The 11,148-nt window shown below is 36.3% G+C and overlaps 1 protein-coding gene across 2 annotated transcripts; it reads right to left on the reverse strand.

The window, feature by feature from the left end:
* Positions 2,957–6,479, reverse strand: LOC109824540 (pentatricopeptide repeat-containing protein At1g62350-like). 2 transcript variants are annotated; one of them, XM_020391164.1, is made up of 4 exons: positions 6,064–6,479; positions 4,306–4,571; positions 4,115–4,235; positions 2,957–3,314 (listed from the first exon to the last, which is right to left on the reverse strand). In XM_020391164.1, exons 1-4 carry the CDS (start codon positions 6,415–6,417, stop codon positions 3,285–3,287), a joined length of 771 nt encoding a protein of 256 aa, XP_020246753.1. In that variant the 5' UTR covers positions 6,418–6,479; the 3' UTR covers positions 2,957–3,284. The 2 variants fall into 2 exon arrangements, with proteins under 2 accessions (XP_020246753.1, XP_020246752.1); XM_020391163.1 differs by having other exon boundaries at positions 4,115–4,223; positions 4,294–4,571.

Raw genomic sequence — 11,148 nt, forward strand, 5'->3', positions numbered from 1 at the left:
TTGGGAAATTTGGGGAAGAACAAAGATTTGGGAAAAGCTAGGGTTTGAAAGATTAACAAGATATGACCACGAATCGCAACCCGGGCCTTGGCTTCACCACCATTGACTCAATCTTAGAGATCAAATCAATTACCCAAAGTTTCACAAATGAAACAAAATCTTCTTCAAATATTCATTGCTTTATTTCATAGAATTGACCTATTTAAATAGGCCTTCAACAACTACAAGTTCACTCCCATATCCGATGTGGGACTAAAAAAAGAGCAAATACAATAAAGAGAATAAAAGTAACACTAGCTAAACTCCAAGCCTTCTCAAAATCAAAACCAAATATAAGCTGAAGCAAGACGACGACGACGACGACGAAAGTATGTGCGAAGTGGAGGCTGTGCGATGTCCTCATCAGATACTTTATTATATATGAATTTGGATGTCAAATTGGTATTTTAAGAAAATTTACCCTCTTAACTCCTCTTCTTTAAATCAAACACAATGAGATGGTCAAATAGTAACAAAACAAAAAAAAGAAGTTAAAATGTAAAACTAGCTATTTTCAGCAATGATGACTACATTTACTAAGTTTTAAGATAAATTATCCACCTTAACTTTCAAGACTTTCAACAAAATGAAGATAACTCCAGAAACATTCCAAGTATCTAATAACATATCACCATTGCATATCCTTAGTATTGAGAGATGTTAATAATAACGGATCAAGAAAAAGACATCATTCTTTGTCCTCCTTCCTCTTCTCCACTCTCAACTTCATGTCTTGAAGAAGTTGAACTGTTCTGGGGTTTAAAACCGACATAAAAGAGGGGAAGCTAGAGACTCAGAAGTTGTTCAATTGCTACCAAAATTCCTTTGAAATATTGCCTGTAAATGAAAGAATATTAACCTAATAATTGTTGGATTTTGTTAGTTTGCAAGTACATTTACATATTATCCACAAATAGATGATACAATAATGCCACTGAACACTGATATTTGTTAAAGTTGAAGCCTTTTATAAGGCTTGTGAAAAAACTTTCAAAGATGTCAACATAAAAGTAAACTACAACAAATACCACATTCTGCAGCTTATACCACAATTTCACATTTTGAGGTTCCACCATATTCAATATTTATCACACCTTACGTGCTCTTTTTTTTGTATATCAAGGACAACTAATACTTCATTACTTCATAGGAAACATACAAATAATTGCTCATCATATCAAAATTTTCTCAGGTATTTTGCATTTGTATTAATTTCATGCAATACTTACAAATGCAAATAAAAGCTATCAATCTAAAGCTCTCCCCCTTGCATTTATAAGTATATTCCCACTCTGCTTTCCTCTCCTCATACCAACTCCTCACCCCTTCCTTTTCTTGCTCTCAGCTCTCAGAGCTTGTTAATAATGAAGGCTTAAAGAGGAGAAAATATCCTCATCATATTTTCCTTGTGAACAGTGTTATTCTCTCAGAGCCATGAGAGGGAGCTTGCTGATCAAAATGCCCACTACCCTAAAAATTATGATAATACAGAGGGTTAACTTGCAGTTCCTATAAATGCTACGTGTTTCTCTTTAACAAATCTCTTTGCGAATAATGATTACTTTTTAACTTTCTTCCCTCTCGTAGTTTTATCAAACTAATACATTAAAAAATTAAGTATAACACGTTAACTCCGTGATATACCAGTCAACCAAATGGGCATCATAAAAAAAATCCACAAAGTTTCAAACTTCACATAAAAGCATCCCCAAAAAACCAAAATTATGCCAGAGAAGTAAGACCACTCAATCAACTAAAATCACAATAAAATTAGAGTAAAGCTAGGGATTGTTCTGATCAAATGGGGGTCAGATCAAATTTACCATACCCTATTGCATATTCATAGTAAAATCAACAAAAAAATAGAAATAATTAGCCGCAAACATCACGCCTAAACCCTAGCTCAGATGTAGGATTTCGTTTTTTTTTGGGTGCGGGGTGGGGGGGGGGGGGGGATTACCTTCAAACCCTCTCTCTCTCTCTCTCTCTCATATATATATATATATACTGAATTCGAAACGCAGCAGATTCACTGAAACCCTAGCAACAGACTTGCAATCTCCTAAAAATCACCTAATAAATTCAAAAAAAAAAAAAATTCAAAAAGGAGAAAAAAAAAACAAACAAACCTGAATTCACGATCCTCAAAGAACGAATATCTATCCCCAACAACAAGATTTAAGCTTTTTGCGCTCGCTCGCTCTTCAGCTGGATTTCGCTAAGTCGGATTGCTACAGCTCACTGAAAGGAGACCGAGGAAGGGGGTTTCGGCCCGTCGACGATGCGTAGGCGGAATACGACTAGGGTTCCGACGACGAACGAGAGGGAGGGAAGGCTAAAATCAAAAGGATCGCCCTCCCCTTCATGGATGGGAAACACTTGGGTCAAGTTACTTAAATGCCCTTGGCTGCCTAGTGGATTTGGATACTTAGTTTGAGGCGATGCGAGTCGGGTTGGTCCGCCCGATCCGGTTAATAATTTGGATAATCATCGCCCGACTCACGTAAATCTTTACACACAAATTTATTTGTTTGGGAACTAATCATTAAAGATTTTACGATCGAGTAAAGTCTCTATTCCGTTTTAATTTTTTAAAAATTTAATTATTTTTAAACATGGTTTAATTTTCAATTCCACCTCATTGAACCGAAAACAAATAAAACAAAAATTTAATTATTTTTAAACATGGTTTAATTTTCAATTCCACCTCATTGAACCGAAAACAAATAAAACGCTCAATCATTTTTGTTCTTATTGTTCTTAATTTTCAATTCCACCTCATTGAACCGAAAACAAATAAAACGCTCAATCATTTTTGTTCTTATTGTTCTTCAACGTCTCTTTGCCATGCTGTTATCTCTCTGTATGGAGAACTTGATTTGATCTAAACTAGTGAAAGTTGAAGTGCTTGTATCCATAATGATAATTGTAGCCAACATAATTCATTGAAGCACATTTAGTAGAACTTTCCACTTTTACAGTAAAACTTGCTTGTCTATGCTAATATAACTTCAATCTCTCAAGCATCGTATAAAAGATGGTCTACAAAATTGTCGCGCCAAATACAATTAAGTACGCAGATGGGCTGAATTTTTTTTCCTGCAACTTTTTGCACAACTTTTTGGAAGATCAGACTGAACTTTGTGCACATTTGGCTCTTATGCTCAGAAGTTCGCATACTTGAACACAGTGTTGTGCCCTCGCAAAATGATTATGTCCAGCTCGGTCACGTTACATGTAACTCTTCAAACTAGTTTGACTGATCTCCTTTGTGGCTGCAGAAATGTACAGGAAGCATAAACGGTCAGAAAATGGCTCATGTTGCACATTAGTATAATCTTTGCTTTATATTTCATTCGAGATAAACGTTTGATAGTACACTCCGGATAAATTTTAACTTACAACCCTACATAATTATCTAGCAGACAATCACAGGACTGAGATATTACCCTGCTGTTATAAAACAGTAGACAATGTTAGAGAATAACACGAATGCATGTTAGCTATCATGTAGAAGCTCTTAGCCTTGAGGGGTTTTCATGATGAGTGTTTATCTTTCTGACTTGCTTCATCTTTATTTAAATATGAGTTTATTGACTAGGCTTCCATGACTCATTGCAAAGTGCAGAAATGGGTAGATGTACTCTTTTTTTCCTTTTAAATATTTGGTGTAGATTGTAATGCATTCTCCATACGAATGCCACTCAGAATTATCTGGGACGTTTTCTTTTTCAGAGGTCTGTCACTTTCTGCAGTTATTTAGTCTATAACATACACGATTGATTCTATGTTCAGATAATGTTTGATCAAAATGTAAACTGTAGTTACATGCTTCCATTCTCAATCTTATTGTTTGAAATTGAAGTCCTCATATAGCTAAAATATTTACTTTGGTCTTTCTAGAACCCACTTCGTTAATTGTTATTGCTCAAAACTATAACAAAACCTATCAGTTTTATCTGTTTAGCACCCATATAATCGTTCAATTGTCCCTAGAAGTTTTTGGAAATCTAAATAAAAGTAAACTAAGATAATAACATCATAATGTTCAGTCCGGCAGAAAAAAAATACTCACATATGTCTTGTTGATTTCTTCTAGAAATCTCTCCGGGTACTCCACGTATTTTTCACAATCCTTCTTCACAAAACTCGCAAGCTCTTCTTCTCCAGCTTTGTCAAGGTTCCTTATTAATATGGTTACAATCCTTCTTCACAAAACTCGCAAGCTCTTCTTCTCCAGCTTTGTCAAGGTTCCTTATTAATATGGTTAGTGTCAATCTATCAGGATTGCACCCTGAGTCCTTCATAATTTTGTATGTATTCATTGCTTTGTCGATCATTCCAACTTTTAAATAGGCACCTATCATTTCATTGTATATTCTTGTATCTGGCTGTAAACCTTCTTTCTTCAGTTCTGATAGTAGCTTTTCAGCTATTTCAATCAGCTTGTTTTTACCCAACATTAGGATCATGTCGCCGTAGAGAGATAGATCAAGTCTGAATGTATCCTCGTTTCTCATGAAGTCAAAGACCTGGAATCTTATTGAGTATTAGATATATTATTAACATACAAGGGCAAAAGAAAAAGGATACAACTTCATGTTAATATAAACACATCTATTATTATTATTATTATTATTATTGGTGATAAAAGGGCGCACTCCAAAAACTGTGAGATACTGCTATTTTTGGTGAGAACATGGCATTCTTTAGTAAAACGCAAAATAACATTCTACTCTGTACTCACCAAGCAGCTGCCATCTAAGCAATTTTAAGCACAAGGCAAAAGGCTCTAAATAAACAGAGTACAGTAGTTATGCGAATAAATATGTAGAGAAGTCCAATATCATCTGAAGGCTGTCCTTGCTAGGTACATGAAAAACAGGATATATATACATGAAGAAAAGGATATATGCCTTCTTTAAATATTTGAGAGGATGGCAAATTTCTACCAATATATTAACGATAATAAAAATTTATATCTTTTTTGACCATGACAGCTGCACATTGTTATCCCATTTACACCGAATTCCAAATCCATGACATCCCTAGTGCTCTGATACTATGTTGGAGACAACTTTTATTAAAAAGCATAAATACAACCCAAAATTTTCCAATTTCTACCCTGCCTTGCTTTGTGGGATCTTACTAGCGTAACTTTAGCATTAGTTAGACAATGCTCAAAACTACATTCACAATGTAACTTTTTGCAACTCCTTACAGTACATGTATATTATAATAAATAATTTTTTTGAGAGACTGTACGTACATATATAATACACATACAGGAAGATTATACGCATACAACATGCATAACTGTTTCGGATACACATAACAAAAGCATTATGATTATGCTTCTAACACTGCAGGAGTAGGAATTGCGCATACGCCAGTTTGACGAGGGCTACAGAAAGGCGTTGATGATTGCTTGAGAAAATCTTACTATGAAATTATTTGTTTTGCATCTGATTGATGAATTGTGCATATGAACAATGACTTCATAAGCCAAGTATCATTAACACCCTAAAAAGATCAAAGACAACAAGGGCAATGAAGGTATGCCTTGCATCTTCATCTGAGCCTAGAACTTTTGTTCCACCAAATGAGAAAAATCGGTACCCACAATGGGGAAAGAAACATATACCAATCTTTTGGGAGTACTTAAACAAATATTGTTGGAATGCATCACGAGCCAAAAGACAAAACATTGCGATAAAAAGTTCTTAACAATGTGACCACCACCAAGATCTACTGAGCTATTTCTTCAAGCATAAAATATAATGTACCAACAAAATATAACTTGAAAGTAACTATCTGAAATTCTTCAATCACCAAGAACCGAGTTGTATAAGCACAACTTCACCTCAAAAATTCACTAATTACAAATCTACCCAATAAGGTTCTCTCTATGAACTATGGCCACACCTCATTCCAATAAAACCCATACCATCAAAATCGACAGATATCACTAAACTGACAGCAACCCATCAGTCAAAATCAAATCTTTAAGAGAAAGAACAAGACCTGAAGCGCAATCTCCCACTCATTCTGCCTCTGCAGCTCCCCGAGCACGGCCACCAAATCCCCCTTGATCAACCTCCCAATCCTGTTACTAAACACTTCACCCAATCTCGACGAAGGAAAAGAGGGTGATGACGGGTCTCTAGATTGTGAGGATTTGGCGATCTTGAGAGCTTGAACGGCTTGGATTGCCTCTGTGGACATGACTTTTCGTCGCCAGAGAGGTTCTCTTGATGATTTCCTCAGCCCGCAGCAGATTGTGGAGGGGGGATTAGAGGGCCGAGGCTTGTCATGGAGGTGGAGTTTTGGGAGTTGGAGGAAGGAGGAGGAAGGAGGACCTAGGAGAACTGACTCCATGAGAGAGCTTCAGCTGCGAAAAGCAGCAGGATTTGCCTTTGGAGGATGGAAGTCCCTAATTGGGCCGAGGGCTGCGGCCCAAAAGGATTTCTAGGGCGACGTTTTGCGATCACTCACAAACTGGGGCCGAAATTAATCCTGATCGAGTTCTGCTCTAAACCAGTTTATCATTTAGCAAGTGGGTAACCCACATATAGGATCGGTTTCATGACTTTTTTTTTGGTTTAAGTAAAACTAACGCATATCATCAAAATCCAAAAATTGGTCATGATCGTGTTTGGGGAGTAAACATGTCTAACCTAGACTTTTTTGGACTTTAAACCGAAGCTAGAAGCCAATTTTAACCAAAAAGCTATAGCTCAGACCATGTATCGGCACATCGCTAGGAACATATGTAAGATCTTGAATCATTTTACTTGGGAGCTAACTAGACTATTTTATTGCTACGGACATCTGTGTAAGATCTTGCACCACTTCACTTAGCTCTAATACATTTGTTGGGGAATAAAAATGCCTAATCTAGGGTTTGATGGGATTATAGCAGAGGTCAGGAACCAATTTTAACCCATAAGCCATACTTACTAGGTATTTAACTCCAACATCTATTTTAAACCCATTAATCTTTTCTATCTTATCCAATATGGGATTTTACTCACATATTAATAACCTCAACAATTCAGTCCTAGCATAGTTTAAAAGTTTGCAAACACATCCATAATGTGCTTTTTTATAAAGAGAAGAATAGCTACACTAAAAAACGTGAGACATAATATAATTACACATGTGGTCTTAGAAGTCTATGGATCTATTCGGATAATCATAAGGTTAGTGATTTTAATTGTATATATGACCCTAGAATCTACTAACAAGTTACCCCTATTTGTTTTTTTTCATTTTTTTTCATTTTTTTTTGATTTGAAGTGTTCAGTAGATGCCATTAGGGTTAGAGTTAGGCTTAGAGTGGACATGAGGTTGGGGTTTGAATTAGGGTTATAGCTAGTAATGATTACTCACTAAAGTTTTATTGTTCTAACCCTAATTTGAACTCTATTACTTAGTAACTTTTGTTATAATCTTAATTTTACCCGTAACCGTAACTCTGATCCTAATTACCTAAAGCAAAAAGAGCTCCAAATCAGCAAAAATCAAATAATGTTAATTTGCTGACAAGTTCTATAATCACCAGTATATTACAATCAACAAATTAGTGCTAGAATTATCTGTGTAGATACACAAACCGCAAACTTCATAAGCACTTGTATAATTACACCATACTTCGATTCTAGGGCTACTTTATACAATATACTTCTATGGTGTAATTGTCCAAGTTACACGGATCAGAACAACAGTATAATACCTTTTCTAGATACAATATATACTTTCAACGTGTAATTATATATCCTGATGGATTAACAAGTCATATAGATCAGAACCATAATATGCTTTTTGCCTTTTTGCCATTCTCCAAATTATATACCAAAGCCATGCAGCGCCGACATGAACTCTTCAAAACATAGTTATTATACTTCTTTGATTTCGACCAATGTGTGAGAATAGGATAGCAAACTGTATATATTATGATATTTGAAGTTGTCATTATTATTATTTTTCCGAAACAATTTAGAATTGAGAATATGATGATACGGTGGCTTACCTACCGAGCTTTGAAATCATGCCACTTGCTGTTGGAGTCGATGGGATTGCCTTTTTCCCCCGGAGGAGAACACATTTGACGGAGCGGAGAATTTAAAAAAAAAAGAAACTTTTAAAAAAAAAAGCAAAATCAACCATTTTACATAATAATTAGCAAAATCTATTTCTTTTTGGCCATGTCATCAAGGTTGGCTAAAAGATATCAGTTTTATGAAAAATCATCTTTAAAATATATGAGACTAGTAGTCCTGACAGGTGTAACTAGCAATCGTTAATTACAACTGGAAGCAGATCTTCTCCACTCGTACCTGCAAGTCCTCATGGACAATGATGACGATCCCGAGCTTGAAGTCGCCGCCCTCCGCCTAACCCTAAACCCTAGATCAGTTCATCTTTTGCGACCCCGATGATGACAATGATGATGAAGGCAAAAATGAAGTTGCTAGTGTTGAGGAGGAAGAGGAAATTGAAAAAGAGCATAAACCTCTCTAAACCCTAGCTAGTTCCATCAACCCCCTTTTGACCAAATTCTAACATAATTGTACCTTATATTGATTCAACCCCTCATGTTTCCTCTCAAATTTTTACCTTTAAGAGAGATTCTCATGCCCTAATGGTTCGCCGCATCTCGGAAGGGCTCGTAGGTGCCACCAATAAGATTCAGATCATGACACCGAGGGAGGTCTCAAATCTTGGTGCACTGTTTGGAAGGATTAGAATAAGGATACCGCATACTTGACTGCATGGAAGAGGAATCATATTAAACCTAATTAGCAACCACTAATTACATAGGACTACTAGTTTAGTGTATTCCAAAGATGAGTTTTTGCAAAATCGATCTCTTTTTGACTAGCCTTGATGATATGGTAAAAAAAATCGATTTTGCTTATTATTTTTTAAAAAACGTTCATTTTAAAAAATTCTCTCACACTTGACCCATGCATCTATAACTTGACCTGCAGGTTTGCATTATTGGAAAATTTCGTCCTTTATTATAATATATTCTATTCAATGCCAACATGTTGTTAGGCCATTAACCATGGACCCTTTCATAAGTCCCAAGATGTGAGAATGTATCGTAAAACTCATGATAACAAAACTCATGATACATACATGTATCACAAAACTCATGAGACACACACACGACACATGTTCGTGTCAAGATCATAAAAAATATAAAAATATCACCATACAACACAATAACTTTTCAGGAGGTCACCCCCTAAGGTTACTCTCAGCAGGGCACACTTAACTTTTAGAGTTAATTTGGTAATTCACTACCATAAATGTTTAATCAATATTACACTTAAATCTCAATATTTACTATTTAACCATCAGTATGTTCTCACACAATCAATATGAGTCTATTAACCTTTTTCAATTTTATTCTATTCTATATATAGTGACATAAATATGTGTCGTCGCTTGCGACACTTTTTATTTGTGTCATTATTATTTAATCCTTTGCAATCAAAATGATACTTCTATTAAGTGTGGGCACATGCAACTTTTATTATAGTGATGCCTACATCCACGATTTCCTCACTAGGAAAATCCACTATCTTCACAAGCCAATTCAATCAATATAAGTGATACAAGTTTTGCACGGACAAACTTAAAAACTCTCACACATCTCACATCTCTCAAGGAAAGCCGAGAACACCTATCACTTGAGAGCTCTAAGAGGCCTATCATCACACTACATCACTCAAGGAATTTGATAACACCGATCACTCAAGATTTCTGAGAGGATTCTCCCTCTTACATATTAATAGGATAACTTTCTCAATACTAGCACATTCCTTTTTTATAGCATCTAAATGAAAAATTCAATAAGCTAACAATTAATGCATTGTTTCATCTTCCTATGTATTAGCCCTTCAAATTTTTGTATTTTGCATTCTATATGGTTGATTAGTCTTTCAATCTTCCTAGCCTCTAGAATTTGTGGAGAATCCCGGCAACCATGAATACACACGTTCTAATCTTTTATGATGATATCAAATTGTGATAAAAAACTTTTTATCCAACCACCTATGTGTGTGGATAAAGTATCCATAAGGTGCCAATCTAAGATAGTACACATGCGGAACAATCTCCATCCTTCACCAAGAGAGCATCTCAAGACATCATGAATATTAAATTGGTGGGCCCCACATCCTCTCTTCCTACTGTCGCGCGCCTATGCGGAAGCGTTGCACGCACACACAACGAACTTGTGATCACGGAAGAAGAAAGCCACACTCTTGCACAAATCAAGCCAATTACGACAAATCAAACCAAACACAGCGATATACGTGGTTCGGCAACTTGCCTACGTTCACGGGGAGAGGATGGGGAGATTTCACTAATTCAAGGAGAGTACAAATGATTACAAAACTCTCAAACTAACCCTCAACCAAAGATCTCACCTTGCTCACAATATCTCCCTCTCACAATGCTCAAAAGATTCCTCAATCTCTGATAAAAAACCCTAACAAATCGTTTCCCTATTTATATCAAAACAAAAACCCAATCAGACTGCAAACAGGAAACCTGATTATGCAAAAAACCCATCGTAAGTCGACTTAACAGAGAGCATAAGTCGACTTGGCAGAGAGAAAAACAGCAACTGGAGTACACTTCGTAAGTCGACTTATCAGGCCTGATAAGTCGACTTGGCAGAGAGAAAAAAACACAACTCCAGTGCAGATCGTAAGTCGACTTGTGCACACTGACAAGTCGACTTACCATAAGTCGACTTAGCCTTGTGCATGAGTCGACTTATACCAGAAAATCTGGTTTCTCTGATTTCTCCACACCCACCCCAACCTCCACCTCCAAAAAATTAAGAAAAATTCCACAAGGACCCAGAATATGGGATCAACAGGGAGACATGTGAGGTGTCACCCTCCTATTGCATAATGAGCTGGCCATCATTGATGACCAGCTTATTATGCAATAGGAGGGGGGCACCTCACCTGTCGTCCATGTTGGTCCTATATTTTGGGTCCGTGTAGCAAAGTTCATAAATTAATCTCATTTCCTCTTTCATCCATCTTTGGATAAACAAACCCCGCTCCACCGCCGCCGCCTCAA

This window comes from Asparagus officinalis, chromosome 9, assembly GCF_001876935.1.
Source record: "Asparagus officinalis chromosome 9, Aspof.V1, whole genome shotgun sequence".
NCBI lineage: Eukaryota > Viridiplantae > Streptophyta > Magnoliopsida > Asparagales > Asparagaceae > Asparagus > Asparagus officinalis.